At 40.5% G+C, this 25494-nt stretch overlaps 1 protein-coding gene across 8 annotated transcripts in view; it reads left to right on the top strand.

The window, feature by feature from the left end:
* The window catches only part of Tln2 (talin 2), a 395739-nt gene that overhangs the window by 290111 nt on the left and 80134 nt on the right, over positions 1 to 25494 (top strand). For all 8 annotated transcript variants that reach the window (XM_048793709.1, XM_048793710.1, XM_048793711.1 and 5 more), the window contains 8 exons: positions 1891 to 2019; positions 4213 to 4315; positions 10812 to 11020; positions 12079 to 12198; positions 13149 to 13346; positions 14464 to 14603; positions 21413 to 21506; positions 24526 to 24615. In XM_048793709.1, the coding sequence (XP_048649666.1) occupies positions 1891 to 2019; positions 4213 to 4315; positions 10812 to 11020; positions 12079 to 12198; positions 13149 to 13346; positions 14464 to 14603; positions 21413 to 21506; positions 24526 to 24615 (1083 nt within the window). The remainder of the gene's footprint in view (positions 1 to 1890; positions 2020 to 4212; positions 4316 to 10811; positions 11021 to 12078; positions 12199 to 13148; positions 13347 to 14463; positions 14604 to 21412; positions 21507 to 24525; positions 24616 to 25494) is intronic.

Raw genomic sequence — 25494 nt, 5'->3', positions numbered from 1 at the left:
CTAAAGAGAAAAAGTTTATTCTGACCCATGGTTTCAGAGATTGAGTCCATGGTGGAATGACTCCATTGCTATGGCCCCATGTGAGACAGAACATCATGGTGGAGGAGCACACCTCTAGACATGGTGGCCAAGAAGCACAGAGAGAGGGGAAGGGACGACAGGGAAGTTCCAGGGCATGCCCCTAGCCATGACCCATCTGCCTACAGTTACCGCCCAGTCTGTTCAAATGAGGATGGACTGCTGAGGTTACAGCTCACATAAGCCAGTCGTTTCACCTCTGAGTACTCCTGCATTGACACAGGAGCTTTTGGGGGACACCTTATATCCAAACCATGACCACCTCCTAAAGCTTCATGGGATGGTAACCACACTTTAAACGCATGGGTCTTTGGGGGGACATTTCAGAGGCGAACTGTGGTGAGAAATGGTCATATCTTCTAGTTATCACCTTATGAACTTAATAACAAATTATTAAGGCAGAAAATCTTTGGTGGCAGGGGGTGGGGCGGTAAGGGGAGTCAGCTTTGCTCCTTTTTACCCTAAAAGGTTTTCTCATCCTATATGGAAGCATTCATATCTCAACAAGGGACTCAACAGAACAGAATTTGGGACTAAATAAATTTCAGTCTCTAAAACTTATTAGTTACCAAAGGATCTCTTTACTGCTCCGATGTGGTATTTAGCATGAAGTTAAAACATGATTTCACTTTTCCTCATTGGAGCAATCCCTTTATAGAAAAAAGCAGCACACTACATTGAAAAAGAAAAATGTCCAGAGCTTTAGGATACAACCAACACACACACACACACACACACACACACACACAAAAAAAAGTGTTTTGAGCCGTGTTGTCAGAAAGGTTCTAGATAATCCACATTGAATCACCTGGGGGTGCTTAGGATGCAGGCTGCCTCTGAGCAACCAAGCCAGAATCTTGGGCCGAAGAGCCTGAACATCTGCATTTTAATATGTTTCCTCAGTGGGTCTTAGACACACACCAACATTCAATAGCTGCTCAGGAGCCGCAAGTTACAAAGGGGGACCTTGAGTAAAATTTTCCTCTGGGACACGGGGTACAGAAAGACACGGAGATAGACAGACAGACAGATAGATATAATGTAATATAAGGTTCAAGAGTGCAGGGTCTGGAATCAGATTGCCTGAACTCAAATTCTGACCCTGTCATCAACTTAATTTTGTGACCCCAACAAGTTTGTTAACTTCTCTGTTTCTCAGTTTCCTCACCTTACAGTATTGACACATAGAAATCAATTAATCAATATTTCCTATTACTGTTGTTATTATTATCTAAAAAAAGGAGAGAAATTATGATTTACCAGTATTTTGTGATCTGATCAATGACCATGTATATATATAATGACCTGTGTGTTGGGGCATGCAGTTGCAGCATTTGGCAGCCAATGTCCTAAACGATTAAGAGAATAAAATAATTTTCTTAAACAGCCAAGGGAAAAAACTTCTATAATCTTTAGTATGGAAGATAATGATTTAAAATATAGAAATTTGTAAAGAGAATGAGTTTCATACAGAATCATGGCTTGGTTGCTCATTCGTTCATTCACACACACTGTGCACAGTACCCTATCACTACAATTCAGGCACTGTAAATAAAGGCCTCTATAACTCTGAGGATAAAATAGCTTCAAGGAAACTTGAAGTATATCCAGTTACGAGACATACATAATTGATTATTTAGGGACAATAAAGTGTTAACTGAGGAGGATTTTGTTCTCTGAAGAATTATTTGCTACCCTTACCTCTGACTGCTAGATTCAGAGAATCATTGGGTATTTTCAGGAAAGCATTTCATGTGTTGCAGAGGACTACAGCATCAGATCATGTATACATATTCCTTCCTCTGTTGACAGGCCCATGAAGCCTGTGGTCCTATGGAAATTGATTCAGCTCTGAACACGGTGCAAACTCTTAAGAATGAGCTTCAGGATGCCAAGATGGCGGCCGTGGAGAGTCAGTTGAAGCCACTTCCAGGAGAAACGGTGAGCCATTCGAGCTAACTGGAATGTGGGCTCTGCCTTTGGCATGTTGAGGCATTTTTTAAAAGTTGACTTTAGTGTCCCAAAATTTCAAGCATTTTTGAGTGCAGTGCCCTAAATTAGCCACATTTCTTTGGAATAGCATTAAGATAGAAATCACCCTGTATGAGATTCTCTTGATGGGTGTGTGTGTGCTTTCCTAGGGTTTGGCTGAGGATAAGCAGGCATCTATTAATATTTACCCCTCTTTTTGATAAATAAGATAAATGCTAGTGTTTCAGCCCAGTGGTCTAATCCTGTGGCCTTTTACTGAAAAGAATGTCCCATGCAGCCCAGGAGACTACATCTGGAACTGGGAGTATTGGCTCATGGATCCAGCTGTGTTATCAACTATCAGTGGATAGCATCTCCTCTGAGTCTTGGGTATCCATTAAATAGGTGGCAATGGATTATAATGATAAACACAGGAAAGATGATCACAAGTCACTTAAAAAAGAAAAAAAAAAGTGCAAGGCACTGAGCTGGACCACTGCAAAGCACTTTAAAACAGGAAAGCCACCAATGGAATGATGGCACCACATAGCTAATTGGATCATGTTACGATACCTCCTGATCTTTACGTTCAGAGTTTTCTTGGCTAAAAATTACTAGTTCTCATTTTACCAATCCTGACTACTTTCCCATATTTTTCTGAACATTGCTAATAAAATGCCACCATTTATTAAGCATCTGTTAAACACTCTACACACACACAAAATCTCATTTATTGTGATAATAACCCAATAAATGTTTCCGTAAACCCATTACCACCTGAGAAAATAGTCACAAAGATTGTCACTGTTCTGTCCAGAGTGATCTGCCAATTAATGACACAATCAAGGTTTGAATCCAGATTTGCAGGACTCTAAAACCTTTGCCGATGACATTTTTGTTTATTTGTTGTTGTTTGTAGTGCTGAGAATTGAACCCAGGGCCCCATGCATGCTAGACATACACTCTACCACTCAACCAAATCCCAGCCCTAAGAGCCGCTGCTCTTAACTACTATTGCTCTTTGAATGAAGTCTTTTTGAATGTAAAGGGACTTTGGGAGCCCCTAATGAGCCACAGAACAATGTCTGACCCATCAGAAACACTCCGAAAATACTTGTTAAATCAAATGACCCCTAATTGAAAAGATGAAGAAACACAGGTTTAGAGAGGTTAAGTCACTTAACAAGTCGCCCAGCTAATGATAGATACAGAGCCCACGAGGGGCTGACATGACATGTTTTCCACCTTTACATAAAGCACAGGGTCAAGTAGAATGTGAGAAACACTGTGCACTTTTTAAAGAAAGTGACCTACAGTATGTGTGCACTGTTATGTTTTGGCTGCAATGGGTCAGGCGCTATTTGTATTTGAAGGCACAGCCTCTCTCAGGAAAGATGTTACCCGGTTAAATCTGTATGTATTCTCTTATGCCTTTTTGAATTTTCACAGTGCACCTAGACATTCTCTTCCAAAACACTGTCCTCAGTTACTAAGCAAATAATTATCCATACCCTAGGCCTTTACCAACTTGGTCCTCTGAATTTTTTTATTCAGCTTACAAAGCAAGATGACATGCTGTTCGTGGGAAGCAAACACTCTGCCCATTTTTCTAATCTCATTTACCACTCCGAATCTCCATTTCTCTTGCATTTCCTTTCACTTGGAACTCCTTAAAGTATAATGATCAAATTGAACAATGTTAATGGTCCCACATGCCAGGAAGGTGGTGCAGCTGGATGTCTGCCCACTTCCTGCCAAGGCATAATTAATGCCTAAGGATTTGTTGTAGACTTTTTAAGTTAGCTTCTAAAGTCGTAGTGCTAATAGCTGCCATTTGAGAACCTATGTTCATTCTCTGAAGACCTTCTCAGCTAGGTATATTATGACCTCAGAAAAAAGGTCATAAAAAAGCTCCTGGGGCTTGGAGGCATTCAGTAGCTTACCCAGTCTCACACAGCTAGTAATAGGGAGCAGGGGTGTATATCCCAGTTTGTTCTAAAGCCGGGCTCTTTCCCCTGTTCCTCCTGCTGCTATAGGACCACGGCGTCCTGGGTGGGAAGAGCCCAAGCTCTAGGATGGATTTGCATTCTTGCTGTAAATTATACTGAGACTTCAGTAGATGTTTTTTCCTCTAAGTCCTCTTCTCCTTGGATTTTCTTATAGCTGGAAAAATGTGCTCAGGACCTGGGAAGCACCTCGAAAGCAGTGGGCTCCTCCATGGCCCAGCTCCTCACCTGCGCAGCTCAAGGCAACGAGCACTATACAGGTGAGGCTCTGGGCCCTTCATGATGCCAGGTGGCTGCGTGCAGACCACCTGGGGGGTCTAGAAAGGGAGTTCCCAGATTTGGCAGTAAACTGTTGTTTTTTCCAGCAATTCACAGAATATTTTTCAATTACCTTCCATATACTTGCTAGTAGACTTGTTGCTAAGCATACAAAGACTAATAAAATGACTCCCAAATTGTGAGTCACCCCTACTAGACTACAGGCAAATCATGATTATAGGCTTCTAGGTCTATCTCTGACTCCAGAAATTCCACTAATGTAGAAAAAATTTTAAAAAATAGAGAAATAAGAGATAACTACAAATAAGATGCAAGTGAAATTTTGGAAGATGCAAGACTGATGAGTGCTAACTGACAAACCAGAATGAACACGAATTCAGGATCTCCAAGGGAAGGAGCCAAAAGGAAGTGAGCAGATTTGTGCTGCAAAACTGGGGTGGGGCAGAGGAGCTAAGTATTGGCTATGCTAGGTAACTCTGAAAGGCAGCAGATTTCTTAAATGGGAGTCTGTGTAAGCAATAGATAGTGTAACAATAAGAAAAATGGAAAGGAAAGGTTAACATAGTAGGCAATCTATTCTGAAATTTAAAAAAGTTTGAATATAAGCATCTTGTTTTAAAAATAGGAAATACTGAAAGAAAACTGAGTAATTCTGAGTGGGAATCAGGTGGGGAGAACTAGGTTATAGATTATTGCTTTCGTTTTACAGTAGAACTGCTTGACTTTTTTAAAAATATCTATTTTATTACTGAAGTATAATGCATGCATTTGACAGCATAAGTCCTAAGCAGTTATCTCTGTGATATGAGTTACTACAAATAGAGTGTACCCAAGAAGTCACCACCAAGATCAAGGAGAGGAATGTTTTCAGCATCTTGGTTGCATCCTGTCCCTGATAGCACTCACTGTGTCCCCTCTCCTTCCCCAGAGGCAAAGGCCCATGACCTCTAATAACATAGATTAAATTTTGCTATTTGAACTATGAATAAACAGAATCATACAATGTGTGTTCCTTTGTATCTAGCTCCTTTTGCTCAGCATTGTATTTGTGAGACTCGTCTATGGTGCCTGTAGTACCTTTCACTTTTATTGCTTTCTGTAATATTTCATTGTATAAATATTCCTATATGCTTTATGCTATTAATGGGTATTTGGGGTGTTTCCTGAAACACTGCTATAAATAATTCTAGTGTGTTTGGTGAGCATAACTGAGCATTTTCTAGGTTATACCTGGAAGTGACCTTGCTGGATCAGAGGCTCTCCATATATCCACTGCATTCCTTTCAGCAGTAGGTGAAAACTCCAATCGTTCTCCATCCTTGTCACCATTTTGTATTGTCAGTCTTTTAGTTTTAGCCACTCTAGTGAGTATAGAACCACATTATAATTTTAATTTGCTTTCTCTTGTGAATAATATGACTGAAGATCTTTTCATCTGTTTGCTGAACTTTTTTATGAAGTATATATGAAATCTTTTGCCCATTTTTTTAAAACATGGGTTATTTTCCTTACTTATGGGACTTCTGTGTCACTTAGAGGCACTTGTCGTATTTGTAGCTTGTTTTTACTCTTTTAAATGTGTTTTGATGATCAAAAGTTCTTCTAATATAGTCCAATTACAGTTCTTTTCCTTTATGGTTAGTACTTTTTGTATCTGATTTAAAACTTTCGTTTATGCCCATTCTCTCCATCTGATTCACTTAACCCCAATTTTTTTAAAGTTGGCATTTTATGTTGTTGTTTGTGCAGAAGCATAAAAATATTTTCCTCTGTCGTATTCTAGAACTCTTCCGTTTTCCTGTCATATTTAGAAATATGATGTGTCTGGAATTGAGTTTTTTGTGTGTGCAATAGGATTCCAGTTTAATTGTTTTCCACATAGATATTCATTTGAACCAGCACCACTGATTGAAAAGAACCCTGCCCACAGCGGTCTTTACTGCCACTGTGTTATAAAGTGACCACAGATGTGTGGGTCAGCTTGTGTTGCTATTTCTTTGCACTCATTTAACTGCCCATTTTTCATTCACACTTTCTGAATTACTGTAGTCGTACTGTAAGTCTTCACATCTGGTAATGTTAAGTCCTCCAACTTTGTTGGGCTCCCTCAAGTTAATGTTTCCATATAAATTCTAGATTCATACCTTGAGAAGTAACCCTGAACATTGCAGTCCCCTCTCTGTGCTTTTGCTTCTTTTTGAGATCTTGGCCCTCTTTATCTCAACTCACTGGTATTGCTCCAGGGACTTCAAAACATGTTTTTCAATGTTCCCAGATAGTTCTTGCAGGAAGTGTTATTTGTGGAGTTATTCTGCTACTACAAAGTCCTAGAAACACAATAGGAACAAAAAAGAAGTTATGATATAATGTAGTACCTGCAATGAAGTGATTCTATCCTAATGGAAGGGTGAGGGAAATTTTCAGAGCAGAATTGACACCTACCAGGGTTTGAAGATTGTTTAGGACTTTTTAGTATTCTGGGAGGAAAATGTATGCATAAATTGGTACAAAATGTAAGGTACATGGGAGATTTTAAGTTTGAAAAAAACATTCCCAAAATCTTGGCAGCTTTTGTATAGATGACGAAATGCATTTTTAGTGGAGAGAAGATTATTTTACAAGTTGCATCATCTGATACAACATCCAGGATGGCAAGCTGCCTCCTTGGTGTCTGAAAAACAGCCTAGAATTAGCACCATTTGGTTTTGGCAGGCATGGAAGTGGATGCTATATGCATGTCTCAAAGGCAGAGATGAATGTTGGGTGAAGGAACTGAGAAAGCTAAACAAAAAAGGCCAGAAGGAAGGTGAGGAATAAGAAGATACAGCTGGAAAGTTAGACCAGGGTTGGCTCCTAAAGGGCATCATAAGCCAATGTGAATAGTTTGGAGTTTCAACAAAGAACATGTGAAAATACTGAAGGATTTTTAGCAGTGGGTGTGAGTCAGATTGTGTTTTGTAGAGGTTGCCCTTCCTTCTGTGTGTGGAGTAGATTAGAGAGAAACAGATGGAGGCAGGGGGACTAGCAAGCAGGCTGCTGCATTCATCCAGGTTCAGTGTAGTAGTGTTTTGCAGTGGTGTTGGCCAAATTTCCATCACTATAAGGAGATACCTAAAGTAATTAACATATATAGAGAAAAGGTGTATTTTGCCTCACAGTTTTAGAGACTCCAGTCCATGATTGGAGGAGGCTGCAGTTAAAGAGAAAGCTGAGCAATAGAAATATTTGAAAGAAATGGGAATAGCCCCAATGGGTAGGGCAAGGAAACTGGGAGAGAGATGTCTCCAGAGCCAGAGATGTAGCTGCTGCCCAGAGGTGATGGGAAAGGAGGACTTAGAGGCATCTGTTAGCTGTTTTAGGAGAAAGGAGGTTACAGCTCTTGTTGAAGGCAGTTTCTACAAAGGTGAAGAATGGGTGAGAAGCAAAGAGAGACAGCAAATATGAAGGAGGTCTCAATGGGTCTTCATTCCCTTGTCCCCAGCTGATTGATGGGAAATATTCAGATGACACATGTTCACTGCCACGTGGCTACATTTGAAAGCAAGCATGTTTTTCTTTGGCCAGTAAAATACTCAAAAGATATTTCTACATGGCTGAATGCAGTTATATAGGACCTGGTGCACATACTTTGGAACAGATTTGAGATTTATATCATACCTGGTTTTTACTTTGTGAGCCTTCTCTGTGGTCTAATGCTGCTTGACACACAAGCCACATGAATTCTGATAAAGAATAACAATCTTTTCGAAGAACACTGCTATATTTGGTAACATTTGTTATGTCTTAAGACTTGCTATTGAGAATAATTTAAGATCCCGGTGGCAACGAAACTTATCTGTGTTTCCAAGGGATTTTGGTTTTTGAAATGGAAATCTGCTTTAGAATTACCCACTTACAGGTCTTGTGTTGTGATTCACTTGACTGAGAACAGCTTCATGTTGTTTGCTTGGACATGTGACTCTGAAGTGGTTACCATTAAGAATGTGGCTATCAATGTAGTTCTGTACAGCCGTGGGTGTTCACTGGGCTCTCTGGTCCTTGTGGCCTTAATTCATCTTTCTGATGGCGAAGTTGGAAAATTTGATTCCTCAAAAAAGTATGAGATTCACATTGAGTCCTCAGCAGAAAATCAGTGAGATGGACAGATTTTTGAACTTGAGCTTTTCCAGTTTCTGCCTTTTAAAAATTGAGTCTCAAATATTTTCCACAAAATGGCTTTTGCATAAACATGTATAAGACAAATGTTTTATTCTTCTAAATTCCTATACAACTCAAATAGAAATGGATTCAAGAATCCAAATAAAAAATTGGAAGACAGGTCTTTTTGTCCAGAAATCACAGCCTAGAATTTTCAAAAGCCAGTACTAAGATCTTAGCCTCTCCTAAAAGCTGTGGGAAACTGAGACCCATGGGAAAAGGCAGCAGTGTAGACCACACAGCAAATCAACATAGAGGCAGAGTACAATGAGGGCTTAACCACATCTGTTGTTCTTTTGAGCAATGACATCTTTCAACCCTGAGCCAAAAGCTTAAACATGAAGTGGATGATCTTTCCACTGGCTTGCTTTTCTCCTTTGCTTACCTTCATGTTTTCTCTTCTGGGCTTGATTTTTAAATCCTTCCATCTCACAAGTCATGTGATAAACAGTAGATTGGCAGCTTTATAATCTGCCTTGATTAGATTATAGAGTTCTATTCCAGCTGTGTGACATACAAAATATTTATAGATTAACAAGTCTATTGTTGCAAAGCTGTCTAGTTTTATGGGTCTGAGGACTTGCACATCATTTATTGTATTGTGGAGCTTCATCCTCAGTAATGTGAAGACCACCTTCAGCATCTTGCTGACTCAGCTGAAGCAGTCCTGGTAAAGGACATTCACAAGGGCATCTAGAGACCACCCAGCTGATCCTGCTGAAGGAAGATAGTCATTTCAGAGCTTAAAGAGACATTGGTTTCTGTGGTTTTTATGCATGTCTTTTATGTTCTAACAAGAAGCCTTCATGGTTCTCTCTGCTAAAGAGCACTCTTAAGATTTTTTTACCTGGAGCTGAGGAAGTGCAGTTTCAGCTCTGGTGCTACCTGTAAAATGTAAGCTTGTGGACAAGACACTGTCAGTGCTGGGACTCATTTGTGAAGTGGGTCAATGAGATGGGCTCTGGAGTTGGCTGTTCCACAGTTCTCATATTCTTTTTTTCAAATTCCCCAGCATCCAACCTCCATGCTCTTCCTGGTACCTAGGGATGAGTACCATGTAGTTAGACTCATGTTTATTCTGCATGAAGTGCTGGAATAGTTTTAAAGGACTAGTTTATATTCATAGAAAATCATCACTAATCTCATCATATGTTTCAAAATGGATTGAAAGATAACCAGATGATTCACAAAATGAATAAATATCCAAATAGCCATTAAATGTATAAAAAAGTAAGATTCTCATTACTCATTAAGTTATGAAAGTTTAAACTTCATTGAGATGCAATTACACTTGCACCAAAGTGACTAAAATTCCAAAAATCCTATTGGTTAGGATGTAGAGCAATTCCAACTTTAGTGCATTGCTGGTAGAGGGTATAATGGTAAAATCATTTTGGAAAACTGTTTTGTAGTGTCTTCTAAAGTTAAATCTATAATTGTTCTGTTACATAGAAAATCAATTCCTATGTTTAGATCCAAGAGAGAGAATTTCATGTGTGTGTCTGAATGTATGTGCAAAAACTTTCCTTGAAGATTTATTCATAATGGCCCAAAGTGAGAAACAACCCAAATGTGCATTTGCAGAATAATAGATAAACAGGTATTGATGTGTCCAAATAATGGCATATTACCCAGCAAGAATAAACTGCTAACAATATGTGTGAATCTCACCAAATGATGGAAAGAGAAAGAATTCAGACCCAAATGATGCACACTGTGTGGTTTTGTTTACATAAGTTTAAGGACAGGTAAAACTAGTCTAAGGTGATAGATTTTAAGTTGGTGATTACTTCTGGTGTGAAGGGCATTGTTGGGGAATGGCACTGGCGATGGTGGATAAGTGGATGTTTCCATATTTACAGATTCACAGAGCTGCTCACATAGATTTGTTTGCTTTATTATGTGTATGTAGGTTATATCCTAATATAGGCAACTGGGAAGAAAAGTGAGTTAAAACAGTTTCCTTCAAACTGTCTGGACACACCCAGGGACCTCTAGCTGTGCTATTGCCCTCATGTCCTTGGTGTGTTGGGTCTAGGGACGTGTAAGGCAGTGGGAGCAAGGAAAAGCAGAAGGAAATTGTCTTTGCATTATATTTGTTACTGCATCTCTTACTTATTTGAGAAGCACAGCAATTCAAATTTTACAAATGTCAATCCAGAGTTCCCCTTAGACCAGGCTGTGGTGCAGAAGGGGCCCTGGTCCAGAGAACTATTCTAAAGTAAAAGCGTGCCATTTATATGGAATCTAATAAAAAGTCTGGTGGGCTTGTATCCCCAGGAGTGGCTGCTAGAGAGACAGCCCAAGCTCTGAAAACACTGGCCCAGGCTGCTCGGGGAGTGGCTGCATCTACGAGTGACCCCACTGCTGCCCATGCCATGCTAGATTCTGCCCGAGATGTGATGGAGGGCTCTGCCATGCTCATTCAAGAAGCCAAGCAGGCCCTGATTGCACCTGGAGATGCAGAGAGTCAACAGAGACTAGCCCAGGTAAGGCTCAGAATTGGGAATGATGGTCATCCTTACTACGCATGTGTTGGCAGGCTGTTTCCTGGATGATTTTTCCTGGTGCGAATGCTTTGACTCAGCTGATGTTTTGAGAACCTTCCATGGTGCCATAACGATGCTGGCCCCTGCATGATACTCTTGTTAGTCTGCCTAGTATTCCCCACATTAATGTGAGCTCTTCTCCCTTCTCAGTCAATAGAGGGTATGGGTATCTTTGCATCCTGTCCTGGGAGGTTTAGGACTTTAGACACATTTGTTTTGGGCCAACATGTGCTTCCTAGCCTGGGAAGTGAAGAAAATATACAAAATCCAGCCACTCAAAGTTTCTACCTATAACTCCTTATCACCCCTGTGGGCGATTCTCTGACCCCATGATAAAACCAGTTAACTAGGGACATCCAGATAAAATTCTAGACATGGGGCTCGGAAGGAGATATTTTGGATTAAAAGAAATGACAGAGCCTACCTCTGAAGCCCTAACTTTCCTTTTAACTGAGGGTACCCAAGAGTGCAAATAAGAAATCACTTCAATACTATGTAAAGGCAGCGTGTCAAGCAGTTCCATTGATCTGGAAGTGCTTAGAGCCTTGCCCTTGGGTATAGTGAGATTTGGGGGTAATAGCACCAGAGGGTCACTGAGCAAAAATCAACCAAAGGCTGGCTGACAGTGACCCAGAAGAACTCAAGGCCTGCTTCCACCTCAGTGACCTCAACAGAGTTCTCGAGGGGGATATATTTCCATTTCCTTTGAAACAAGGTACCTAGGTTTGAATCAGAAGCTATGATTCAGCCTGGCTTTGGGAAGCAGGTAAGATGTGCCTGTCACAGGATGTTAACCCTAGTGAGGGGGTGGAATTTGCTTTTGGACAGCAGATGTGGATGAGGTGATTTAACTTAACAGTATCAGGCAGATGCTGGTGGATAATTTCCATGTCTGTGTCAGCTCTGCATACTCTCACTGCTCAATTTCCCAAGAAATGTGAAAAAAAAGGTTGTACTGAAACCATTCTTATGATGTATGTCTCCCTTCATGTATTCAGGTGGCCAAAGCTGTCTCTCACTCCTTGAATAACTGTGTGAATTGCCTACCTGGGCAGAAGGATGTAGATGTGGCCTTGAAGAGCATTGGAGAGTCCAGCAAGAAGTTGCTTGTGGATTCGGTGAGAGGTTCTGACTGGGAAGGGAGACTTGGCCCCTCTAGGTGTGAGTGGGTCATCTTTTGTGGAATCTTTGAGTAACTAACCTTTCCTTAAGGGGTACCATTTCTCCTGCCAGTTGGCTTTTCTGTTCATTTTCTGTCCAGCAAAGTTCCCAGATGAAGCTTTTAAAGTTTACTCTTTAAGTCCATATTGCTGTTAAGAGACAGAGGAGTGGGTATATGGTCCTCTCCCTTCTTATAAGGGCATGTCAGATAGAGATGAGCAAGCAGTGGAGGTGCACACATGTTCAAGACTCATTGGGAGAGCAGGTGGACTTTCACTTAGGGACCATCTCCATCCCTGCTTTGTGAGTCTGCTTGCAGAATTTGTGTTTATCTTTATTTCTTCCCCGTGCCGGTGTACACGCAGGTATGCTGGTGGTAATAGAGTCTAGCTTAGCTCTCTGGAACTTTTCACTAATGGTTATAGTTCTTCAAATGACACTGGTATCCTGTTTTAAAAAAAAAAAAGATTAATAAAGACCACTAATAAAACAAAATTGGTGGCTATTAATTTGGAAAAACGTGATTTGTTCTTTTAGTTTTAAAAAGCTAGACTGAGAATTTCCATCTTGAGAGAGACAAAACAGGGTGGTGGGTCCAAGAATGGATCCTGGAGTCAGGCTGCCTGGGTGTGAATCCCGTCTCTGCCACTTAGATGAGCATGAGCACTTCCAGATGGCTGTTCTTACTGGTTTTCCATCTGCGGTTGAGTCTATTCTGTAAAGGGGGATAGATGAATGAGTGTAGATGTGTTGAAAGGCAAACCTCACCTGGACCCAGACCATACAAAGCCTTTCAGTCTTGATGACTCAAATGCATCCCTGGGAAGTCTTTCCTCCCTCCACAATGCCTGTCTTTATCCCTCCTGAGCAAGGTAATACTTATGGGCTGTGCCTTCTGTCCTCATAGCTACCTCCGAGCACAAAGCCCTTCCAGGAAGCCCAGAGTGAACTGAATCAGGCAGCAGCTGATCTGAACCAATCTGCTGGGGAAGTTGTCCATGCCACCCGGGGCCAGAGTGGAGAGCTGGCAGCAGCCTCCGGAAAGTTCAGTGATGATTTTGACGAATTCCTCGATGCTGGCATTGAGATGGCTGGCCAAGCACAGGTGAGTGAGGAAGTACTGTCTGTCCAGAGCTGACCTGAGCCTCTGCTCTAAACTTCCCATGTTGGAGGCTGACTGGGCAAATGGGCATAGGGAACCTATAAACAGGCCATGGTACATTCCTTTTGCTGCTTGGGAAGTTCTGTGACCTCATAGGAATGGCATTCCCAAAGATGTCTCAGCTTATGTATGAGCAGCTCTTGGTGATGAGGGATGACTTTTCCCACGATTCTCCAGCAGAACCCATCCTCTCACTTATGCCATTTGAAGAAAGAGTAGGAGGGGGACAGTGTTTAACTGAGATGATGATAGCTCTTCAAATATGGAATAATATAGCAAAATACACACACACACACACACACAATACACTCAGACACACATGCATATTTGAGGTTTAGTGGGCTTATTTGGAGGGACTGTAGTCTAATACTGAGTGTCAAATGATTAAAAAGTACCACCTTCACATGCTCAAAGAAAAATTACCTCCTTCAGATGAACAGATAAACCGCTTGTTTAGAATACAAAAACATGACCAGTCAGGTATCAACTTGCAGGGATATTTTTTCTAAGCTCTTGCAAACTCCATAAAAGAGCTATCCCATTATTTTTTGCTCTGTTATCCACAAAGTATTGTTTTTTCCATGGCAAGGCAGGTGAGAAATGGGTCTTTTCCCGGATCAGGATCTTCTGGGTTGCAGCCAGCTCTGAACATTGAAACAGTGCTATTCATTTGTGCCAGGCCGAGATGTACAAGCTACTGGACAACTCCAGCATTGTTGAGCAAGATGCTGGAATCGTGGCCTCGTCTGTGCATTGGTGCTGCTCACTGGCTCTCTCCTCCCCCTGCTATAGTGCCTCCAGTTGTGAGAAAGCACAGCTCCTGGCTGACCCACTTAAGCATGGATTTCTTTCCCTGATGCATGAATCTTGCTCTAAGCATCTGTTTGAAGAAGGATAGACACTAGTCAGTATCTCAATGTGTTAGTCATGTGCAGACTGGGCTTCATGTGATCTCTGCAGATAACTTGCCTCTGCCTCAGGATGCTGCTCCTAGCTCTCTGAATGCTTACTAGGAGAAATGGACACTTCCTCATGACTTTGACTCCTTTTGACCTTCCAGACGAAAGAAGACCAGATCCAAGTGATAGGGAACCTCAAGAATATTTCTATGGCATCCAGCAAGCTACTGTTAGCGGCCAAGTCTCTCTCTGTAGATCCAGGAGCACCCAATGCAAAAAATTTGCTGGCTGCAGCTGCAAGGTAAGAATGGGACAAATTGTGCTTTCATATGTTTTTAAATGATGTCATTGCATCTTGAAGATGTGCCCAACATCCTACCACTTTGCTAAGCAAAGAATTGGTGGTATCCTTGTGTCATTGGAGGTAAAGTAAAGAGTAATGGGAGAATCTTGGGGGTTTTGTTGTTGTTGTTGTTGTTTGCTTGTTTTTTGTTTTTGTAAAACTGGCTCCTCTCCATGATTTTATCCCACTAAGAAATCTTCTGTCATCTTATACAGCCTTTCCAATAAGGACTGGCTTAGATTTAAGGCCACTATTAACTTGCAAACATGAAAGCTTAAATAGATTTTTCAGATGATGAAAGTAATAGATGCTTATTGAAAAAGAAATCAGAAAATACTAAAAACAAAGAGGAGAGCAATGCTCAAAAAACATTCACCAGACATTTATTCAGCACATACTATGTGCCTGGAATGGATATTAGATTGAATTTGACTTGTGTGGAAAGGCTCCAGTTTAGGATGGATGAGTAGTGGTAGAATAGCTTTTGAACTGAAGTAAAACATGACTCTGAATCTGGGAATATTTCAGGGTTCTCCTTTCCTGTTGCTTTCACCCTGGGAAGTAAGTAATACAATTTCTGGTCGCAGGCTACCACTGTGCCACTTCAGTTCAATAACTGGTGATTGAATGCCAGCGTGCAGAGCAACTGCAGCGACAGCCCAGGATGATCTTTTATTAGCAATTCCACATTCTTCTTCCCAAACCCAGAGGGGAGGATATTTTACCATGGGTGGTACAGATGCTTTCTTAGCATTATTTGACATCATTTTATATATGGAAAAGCTGAGTGGTGAGGCATTAAATGAGAGGCTATGAGGGGGATGTAATCATTGGAAATCTTTTTCAAAATGTGCAGATTAGTGATTAGCTTCAGTTCTGCTTGCTTTTTCTTTTCAGCTTTGTTTCATTTGTTTGGTTTTTGTGGGGTTTTTTGTTTATTTGTTGTTGTTGTTGTTTCCTTTTCTTTGTGTGAACCCTTGGAGCTCAATGACCATTTAAATTGTCTGACTCAAGGCACCCGAATGCTAGTCCAAGCTTTGGTTCTCTCCTCCCTCAGTCATGTTGCTCAACCTGTCTAAACTTTCCATCTGTGAAATGGAAGTGTGAACTACATCATCCTTCAGTTCTTTCCAGCTTTCATGAAACTAATAGTTTAAGTCCTGTCTCTCCTTCCATCTTTTTGTTTGTTTGTTCCTGTAGGTATGTGTATGTGTGTGTTTATGTACGTATATACACGTACATAGATAGATAGACAGACAGATGTTGTTACAAACTGTCAGAGCACTTCCCTTGCAAGCTGTTGTGTTTCTTCATTTAGTCACAGAAGATACATTTTAAATGCAAACAATAGAGTTTTAGGGGTTTGGAAAATTATCTTCACATCTCCCCACCTCTTTCTCATGTTTTGTGATTGTTCTGATAAACAAGTGTCCTCCCTTGACAGTGGGGAGAGGCAAGGATGGGGGTGATGTCTATTTTGCAGAGCAGCTGTTTCTGATATAAAACCCTCTTTTGATCACTTCTTTTCTCCTACAAAGAGCCTTTGGATAAGGCAACTGATATTTCCAGGTATCTGAACTCAGATGTTTTTCATTATCATCAATTTTTTGCATCATTTCCAAATTATAATTTCCAACTTGGAACATGTTGTTCACTCTCTTAAATTGTGGAAAGAAGGGAAAAATATAAATTGGCCTCTAAAGTCCAGATAAGAAGGCAAGCAAACCCTGAAAGAATGTTGCTGGAATATAGTTCTGGGTGTCTGCAGACCCCTCCCTGATGGTGGCACTGAGGACAGAGCCTAGAAATAGGTTAAAAACTTTCTGTCCTGGGGCTGACGCTGTGGCTCAGAAGCAGAGCGCTCACTTAGCACGTGCGAGGTGCTGGGTTCGATCCTAAGCACCACATAAAGATTAAAAAATAAGAAGAAGATTAAAAGTATTGTGTCCAACTACAACTACAAAAATATTTTAAAACTTTCCCCCGTCCTAACTTTCAGCTACTTTCAGCTGCTGGCAGAGAGTTCCTACCCTGAGGGTTTGATAGCCAGGTAGCTACTTAAGACTGCTCATGTGAAAACAGTTGTCTGGGACGCAAGTGTTGCAACAAGATACTGGCACATTCTCCTTGATTTCTTGGCACATTTTGGCAAGCTTCTGCTCCCTGGGTGGTCTCCTAGTGGGAAACTCCAGCCTGGTCCAGTGGGTCAAGCAAGCTCTTGTTGGGGTACAGCGTTCGGCTAGGACAAGATTCATTCATTCATGCTTTTATTCTTTCACAGGTTAATGACACAGGTGGTTATCACAGGACTGACTGGGGCCAAACCCATTGCTGGGTACACACTGTGAGCATGACAGGGATGTGGCCATGGTGAAGTTAGAGCAAGATGTAGAATGAGCCCCACATTTCCTCCATGCCTCGCATAAGTGTTCAGGAAGTTGAGCAGCAGGAACCTGATTTTATTATTGTCTTTAGTCTCAGTTCCACTGCCCTCCTTGTTCTTGAGACAGCCAAGCCCTGCTGGTCTCTTACATGCATGTCCCCAGCTCTGCCTGGTCCTACTGCTGGATCAGCAGTCTGGAACCTCTTGCTTTCTGGGTCTCTGCAGTCTTTCCTCTTCTTGGGGGAAAAAAAAAAAAAAGACATTGGCTTCTGGAGAAAAGGTAGAGTATGTGTTTTTTCCTGGGCTTTGAATTCTGCTTCTAAGCCTAGGAATATTTAAGGATCCTCCTCCCTTGGCTGATGAAGAGAAATTCCTTTTCTGACTTGATCATCTTCCTTTCTTGCTGGTTGGGCTCTGGCTCTTTTCTGACAAATTGGATGAAGCTGAAGACCTTTTGTCAGTCATTCAGTAGCCTTTTCCCCAACTAGCATGCACCTGGGCAAAGGAGGGCATATCTATTCTGAACCCCTTCCCAGCAGCCAGACGTATACCATAACCATCATAATGGCCAGAGGAACTCTAGAGATGAGATGCCTCAATGCGTGAAGCCGCCTTGAAACCCAGGGGTCTTTCGCTGTTATCCTGTCCTCTGAGGGTCTCCCAGGAGCTCCCAGACAGCTCCTACTCTCTGGCTACCTTTGTCTGAGGTTTCTACTGGGCAGGCTTTCTCCTGTCTCCAGAGACAATGAAAAAGGAGAATCCAGCAAGCAGCATGAAGGGGAGGAGGGTCTCTGCTATCTAAAAAGAAAAAATAGAAATAGGGCTTTTGCTTTCTGTTGGTTTCATCTAGAAAGTTCTCTTTCCTTTTTCCAAATCAGAATCACATTCACCCCTACTTTCCCAATTGCTGCAGAGTACATCGAGCACTTCCTTCCATGCAGAACCCTTGCCCCACAGTTGAGGTTCATTTTCTTCCATGCTCCTTGTGGATTCCCACATTTATCTGTCCTCTCTTTCAGCAGGTCCACCATGGCCTGTCTCGTACCATGCCCTGATCACTGCTTTCCTGAGCTCAACTTTTTTGTGTCTCTTCTTTTTCATTGTCTTGCCTCTTCAACTAGATTGCAAGCACCTTGTTGTCTTGGGAAGCTTTAAACTGTATTATTTGTCTTTACTCTCCATGCCTGAGGCATAACAGGATCCTGGGAATACTTATGGGTGGATATGATGGGTTCCTTTCTCCCTCCTAAGCACCTCCTTCCTGGAGGAAGGGAGCTGTCTTAGGCTGCTTTATTCCCTCTAGGCCTCTTATCAGGTGATTTGTGCTTCATAGATGATCAGAAGCTCAACTTTGTTGATTTTCTTCTCTCACTCATTTCTTTTTCTTTTTTTTTTAAATATACTTATCTTTTAGTTGTAGTAGGACACAATAACTTAATTTTTCTTATTTCTTTTTATGTGTTGCTGAGGATCGAACCTAGGGCCTCGCACGTTCTTGGTGAGTGCTCTACCACTGAGCCTCAACTCATCAGCCCCTCACTCATTTCTTTATTTAAAATTTCCAGCCAGAGCTCTCGAACTTCAGTTGAATCAATTCAGTATCTCTGGGCACTAAATGATTTTTAAAAGAGGGCCCTTTTTAACCTCTGAGGTGGCAGATCCTGATTTTTTTTAAGATAAAGAATCTTTATTTTGATAGACTTAAATATAAGAAAATGATACCTGTAGATTGTGAAATGATCATCTAACTTTTTTGTATTTTTAAAAATAAACCCAGAGCATTTTAAAAATTTATGAGCATTTCAAAAAGTTATGGGGAAAAAAAGATCAGATCTATTTAGATTCATGCTAATTTTGGTGATTTTTTTTTATAATGTAAACTGATCAATTTATAATTTCTTGAGATTTATTGAAATTTAAAAAAAATAACATTACAAAATTATATTAACTGTTCCTTTGTTTGTACAAATAGCTACCATTGTTTCAAACATAAAAATATTATTTTTCATTGTCAAGCATACATAACCATTTGCCTCTGGACCACTTAGTTTATTATTTAGCAGTGTATCCAGACTCTAAAATGAGTTGTGGGGATTAATCTTACCTAAATAATGCTCTTTGGGCATGGATCATTTACCCAGGAGACTCATTTAGACATGTGATGCTGCTCTGACATTTTATGGATTATTTAACCACAAACCATTAAGTCTGTTGGTTTTACTTTTTTAATGCCAAATTTTTAGTTGAAAAATTTTCATATCTACAAAAAAAGTTAAAAGAATAGGAAAGTCAGTAGTTTTCCCACAGCTGTGGATCCTCTGGATTCACCAATTGTAAATACTTAGTTTTTAAATGGAAAAACCTTTATACAGAAATTTGGTGTTAAAAAAAAAAAGAACAGATAAATAGGCAACACTTTCAGGAAGAAGGAAATGGAATGGAAAGCTTCTGTGATATGTGGACATATTCTCCAAATGATCTGCCATTATGTTGAGAGCATTCTCCACCTGGTATGTTGACTGTGCCAGCCTGTCTCCCACCCCAAGGTGGGTCTCAGCCACCACACAAGACATGGCACTGGACTCTGAGGGACACTTCAATGAATGCATCATGGACTGTGCCCATCAGGATCATTGGAACAGGGATTGTCCAGCTCTCTGTCATTCTACTTTGCAAGATGGAGAGCATAGTGCCTCCCTGTGATGCTCTAATTAAAGCAATTTCCCCCCTGTAAACAAATTACCCATGTCATTCTTAGAGAAGCTATTTGAGGATTCTTTCTTGAGTTCAAGAATGTTTTTCTTCTTTCCATCGCCCTAGCTAAATTTAGAATTAAAAGAAGTATCTCATCAAATAATTAAGCTGATTGCCTTTGTACGTTGGTAACATCATTTTCCATCTAATTTGATATTCTGTGGCAAGCTGCAAAGCTGATTTAACTAATAAAATGAGGCATCTTTTATATTAGACAATGTTGGTGATTAACTATAATATGTGGTTTTGTTTGTTTTAAGTTGCCCTTTAGCTGAAGTGCTTAGGAAATATGAATAGAATTCTAGGTTCTGCCTAAAGTATGGACCATTATGGCCCTGCAGAAAAAGATAGTTTGGAGTCAGACCGGCAGGCATGAGTTTAAGTCTTGATCCTACACCTTATTTATAGCACCCCATTAGGCAGTTAGCTCAGTTAGCTCAATTCTCAGATTTTTCATGTATAAAACACAAGGATATTCTATTTTTTAACCAATACATAATATTTATATATATTTATGGGGTATAGAATGATAATTATCATATATATACACACACACACGCACACACGCATATAGTGTGTAATGATCAAATCAGTATGATAAGCATTTTTTATCTCCTCAAGCATTTATCACTTCTTTTCAGTTTTAAGACTTAGAATACAGAGCTACAGTAATCAAGACTGTGTGGTATTGGTGAAAAAAAATACATCAGTCAGTGGAACAGTGTAGAGTCCAGAAGTAGAGCCACTCAGTGATGGTCAATTGATTATCATTGGAGTTGCAAAAGCAATTCAATAGAGAAAGGATTGTTTTATCAGTGGTACTAGAACAATTGGCGTTCATATGCCAAAGAACAGCAAAAAATATTCAACCTGCGTCTCATATCTCATAAAGAAATCACCTTAATGAACTGTGACTTTCTGAATTATCTATGTTGTTACCTAGGACAAGTTAAGTAGGGCATGTTGGGGGTGGGGCGGGGGGAACGGGAATGTTTTTTTGTCAATGTAGCAAAACATCCAGTAGCATCTTAAATTCTAGGAATAGAAATACATGTAAAATCATGTGAGAGTCTCTAAGAGTCTCATGTTAATAAAGGAAATCACTATTTTAAAGAATAATTTTTGGAAATCTGCTAGGAATTAGTAATTCATACAGAATTTATTGGAAAGTAGAGATTTTAGAAATCATGGGCACATTTTTTTGCCGCCTATATTTAAAAATGTATAAATATACAAGGGCTACCCAAAACAGCCTCACTCAGCCTTTCATTACTATAGACAGCTAATGAAAGATCTTGAACAGTGTTAATATGATCTCTTTGCATCTTTGTTGTGAATTTTTTCTTATGAATATATCCAAAGGTAGTCCTAATTTCTTTTTAAGAACTATTGGTAGCCTTAAGGTTAAATCAAATGAATAATATGAATAATCAGAAGCAAGGTAAGGAGTCTCATTTTATTTTCAGTGAGTGTTATTTTTCTTGGGTCATAGGGAGCCTGTGGGAGTGGACTCATGAAGACCCTAGCCTAAATAGAAAGTTAATTTTATCTCTGCTAAGCCTGCCAAACATTGTTGGGGAAATTATTGAAGACATTTTTATATAAAATTCTTTTTCTGTCCCTATTTCAGAGCTGTGACAGAGAGCATCAATCAGCTCATCACCCTGTGCACCCAGCAAGCCCCCGGGCAGAAGGAGTGTGATAACGCCCTGCGGGAGCTTGAGGTAAGTCCCTGAAGGGCCCTAAGGATGGAAGAGTGTATGTGCACAGGGGACTGGTGTCTCTCTTCTTCCCTACATGGCGAGGTGTTTTCCTCCTTTGTCCTTGCCTTCTGTCTTTCCTGGAAGACAACTGAAGCCAAAGTTCCCATCCAGGTCCCAAGGAACTAAAAAGAAATTAGATTTGATAGGATTATCATCATCGCTCCCCTTTTTCTACTAGGCTAACATTTATTTTATTAAAGGATTTATTTCACATGGAAGAGCCCTGTGGTATTGACCGTAGGCTGCAGATGATCAATCTTTGCCTAAAAAATACTGGAGAGATTATTCTGGGACAATTGGGGAAGAAAGAGAGGCTGGGATTGGTATCACTTTCAATAAAATGATTTCCCTGTATGATTTATTCTGTAACACGTAGGGGCACATTGATGAGACCAGGAATAACACCACTACACAGTCAGGCTATGGGGCTCCTAGTGGCCCAACATACAGTTGTATGTGCTTTTCAATTTGTATTCATGATGGTGTATTTATAATAAAAAAATCCATGTGTGCTTATAGAATGTGTGGATAAACATACATCAGTGTTTCCATTTATAGGCAGAGCAGACCTCACCAATGCAGGTCCTCCTGGTTATCTCAAGAGATAAATTGGTTACACCCAGTGCTCCTTTAGTTTTCTGGATGATTCACATGGGTCTGGCATGGTGGAAATAACTGTGGAAGCTTCTGAAGCATTTAATTGAGGCCCTGCCTGTTTATGACAATAGGCCATTGTGCACAGCTGGAAATGAGAAGGGGATTGTTATCACAAGACTGAAGCATTCTGAAAGCAGTTGGGAATATTCCTTACATGGATTGAATCACTGTCTTGTTCTGCTCTGGTCACTTTTGCAAATATGCATGATGTGTGGACTGTTGATCTAAATGAACTCCATTGGCCTAGGTATACTCTGTGTTATTACAGTATCCTGTTTGCCAAAATTATTACTATTTCAAGATTTCTAGTACTAAAACAATTCTCATTAACCAAGGAGCAAGAAGAAATTCTTCAGTGAGAGGAGCTTCTTCATTCCACTGCCTTTTTCCACTTGCATCTCTCACTAAACAGCTCAGCGTTTCCCATTACTCCCCACCCATCAGAACTCAGATGCCATTGTTATTTTGTTGGCTGCTTAGTCCTACTATCAGAGGGAAGGAGATTGAATAGGTGCGTTACCAGGCCCTCCTCCCCTGGAAGAGTACCTCACAAACCATGATCCAAGGCCATTACACCAAGAAGGCTCATGATGTTTTTCATGATTTGAGAGACAGAGAAGCAGGCCCATACCTATTTCCCTGATGGGGACTGAAATAACTGTGGACATTTTTTTTTCTTTTTCTTTTTCTTTTTTTTTTAAATATTTTTGGTTGTCAATGGACACAATACCTTTATTTCGTTTATTTAGTTTTATGTGGTGCTAGGGATCGAACTCAGGGCCTCATACATGCTAGGCAAGTGTTCAACCACTGAGGTACACCCCCAACCCCATTTTTTATTCTCTTAAAACTCAAAACAAATGAACCATCCCAACAGGCAGCTTTGGGGAATTAGCTTCTTTTTCATGCCCCTCCCTGAAAGGTTCCAGAATCCAAATATGGGGGATTCTTATTAGTGATGAAGAAGTGAATCAGTGAGTCCCTGGAATCTAAACTCCTTAGAGTTTTCCAGCAGAGAAGTTATGTTCATTGACCATGAGTATGTTGCCTTGCATTAATGTCTAAATTTATTTATTTATTTTTAATTTTTTTTATTTTCCCCCTTTCAATGCTTTATTCACTCAAATTACACAATATAATTTCACTCTATAAATTCTTAATAAGGAAAACAGCAATTCTTATTGTTAGGCACTACAATAGACATAATCAATTCACAGCAAACAATTCAGATTAATTAATCACAGAAAAAAATTCTAAATTACTTTGCAGTTTCATTCTAAGAACTGTAAAACACACTTAATCATGACAGGCTAGTGACAGACATTCCCTCTGCATGCTAAGTTCAAAAGTCTCAAGCCTTAGGCTTTATGTCCAGCAGATGCACACTCACTCAAACTACGGTGATCAGGTCCAGAACCAAGGCAGGTTTTTCCTGGCATGGAGTGGATGACCTGTTGAGGAGAGGGTCATAGAAAAAAGTTGAGGCTCTCACCATCCAGATGAGGGCAGAAAAACAAAAGATGGAGTTCTCACTGTTCCATTATAAGCTCAGGATTAGATCTTCAATGGCTATTTTTGTTGAAAAAATAATGTGACTTTCCAGTGTTTTGTACCTTGTGAGTGACTCTTGCAGGCTTTCAGAAACTGGGAGAACATGGGTCTGATGTTATAGAGTTTGAGAGTGATGAGGATCTCACAGAGTGTCAGGAGAATGATGACAAGTAATTAGATGTCAGTCCAGTTCCTCACCAGGCTTTCCAGCCGGAGTGCATCCTTGTTTCAGTTGCTGAATCCCTGCCTGTTCATTAGCTCTATTTTTTACACTAAATTTTGGGGCTTTTTAAAATCTCTGCTTCCTCAACAAAACTGAAACAAGAGATTCTCAGTTCTGGCAAATCTATCCTGAGACTCCTCCAACCCCAGTCAGTCTTGTGTTGCAGGAAATCTAAAGTCATGGTATCAGGATCTCAGTTCCTCTTAAGAATCTAAGTGAATGAGCACTTGTGACTGGAATCCTGTACGGAGAGGGGAAGTTGATAGTTGGCATTTTATGTTGAATCTTTTTTTTTTCTTTTGGAGGACGATGGGCACTGGAAATTGAACCCAGTGACCTTTACCACTGAGCTACATCCCTAGCCCTTTTCATTTTTTGACAGGATCTCACGAAGTTGCTGAGGGCTTCACTAAATTGCTAAGGCTGGCTTCAAACTTACAATGCTTCTGCCCCAGCTTCCTGAGTCACTGAGATTACAGCATACACCCCATTCAATCTTTCCTGTTGTATGCCTCTCGCTCACTTTTTAAGTTGTGCTCTCCTTTCTAGACTGTCAAGGGGATGTTGGACAATCCCAATGAACCCGTTAGTGACCTCTCTTACTTTGACTGCATTGAGAGTGTGATGGAAAATTCCAAGGTAAGCCTGTCTGTGCCACAGTCCAGAAGTTCACACTGCTCCTCAGTGGGGGTGGATCTGCCCGTGGCCACTATATGGCTGCATGTATGGAGAAGCCTTACTGTGGAGCCCGGTGCTCAGGGGCTTCTCAAACCTTAGCATGCATTAGAATCACTTAAAGGGTTTGCTAAACACCAATTGCTAGCCTCACTCCCAAGTTTCCTATTCAGTAGATCTGAAATGGAGTTGAGATTCTGCATTTCTAAGAAGCTCCCAGGTCCTGTCTGCTGGTCCAGGAACCATACTTTAAGAACCACTGCTTCTATCATATCACAGATGGTATGGGTGTCACTGTGAATCAAATCATGTGTGACCTACTCCTGGGACTTCACTACTATAGGAAGTCCTATGGCATTTTGGCCTACATGAGATCCTTTTGAGTATTCTTTTTGCCATCCAACCATGGTGTGCATTCTCAAGGGAATGAAATGTTCTTGTTTTTTTGGCAAGGGGTGGGGAAGTGTTAGAAAAATATAATGTCATGGCTTATGGGCTTTTGCTACATTAATCCTACTCAACAAAATTTTATTAAGGTGGTGATTAGGAAAAGAAGTCTAAAAAGACTCCTTAGCGGAACCATTATGGAAAAAAATAAAAATAAAACTGAGAAACACTGATCTATGATTATTATGTCAGTTTCTTTTGAGAACAAGTCAAAATCAGAAGGTGACCATGAAATGCAAATGAGATGAATGACTGTCAGGCTGTTGCCACCTGGCTTTGTAACATGGTACATGATCTTCCACATTAGCTTGTGGAGATATCTGTATTGGTAATGTCTGGAAGATTTTGTTTGTGTTAGGCTTAGACTAAAATTTCCTCTGTCCTGCATATTTTGTG

This window comes from Marmota marmota, unplaced genomic scaffold, assembly GCF_001458135.2.
Source record: "Marmota marmota marmota unplaced genomic scaffold, marMar, whole genome shotgun sequence".
Taxonomy (NCBI): Eukaryota; Metazoa; Chordata; class Mammalia; order Rodentia; family Sciuridae; genus Marmota; species Marmota marmota.
This window is presented reverse-complemented; position numbering and strand designations above follow the sequence as displayed.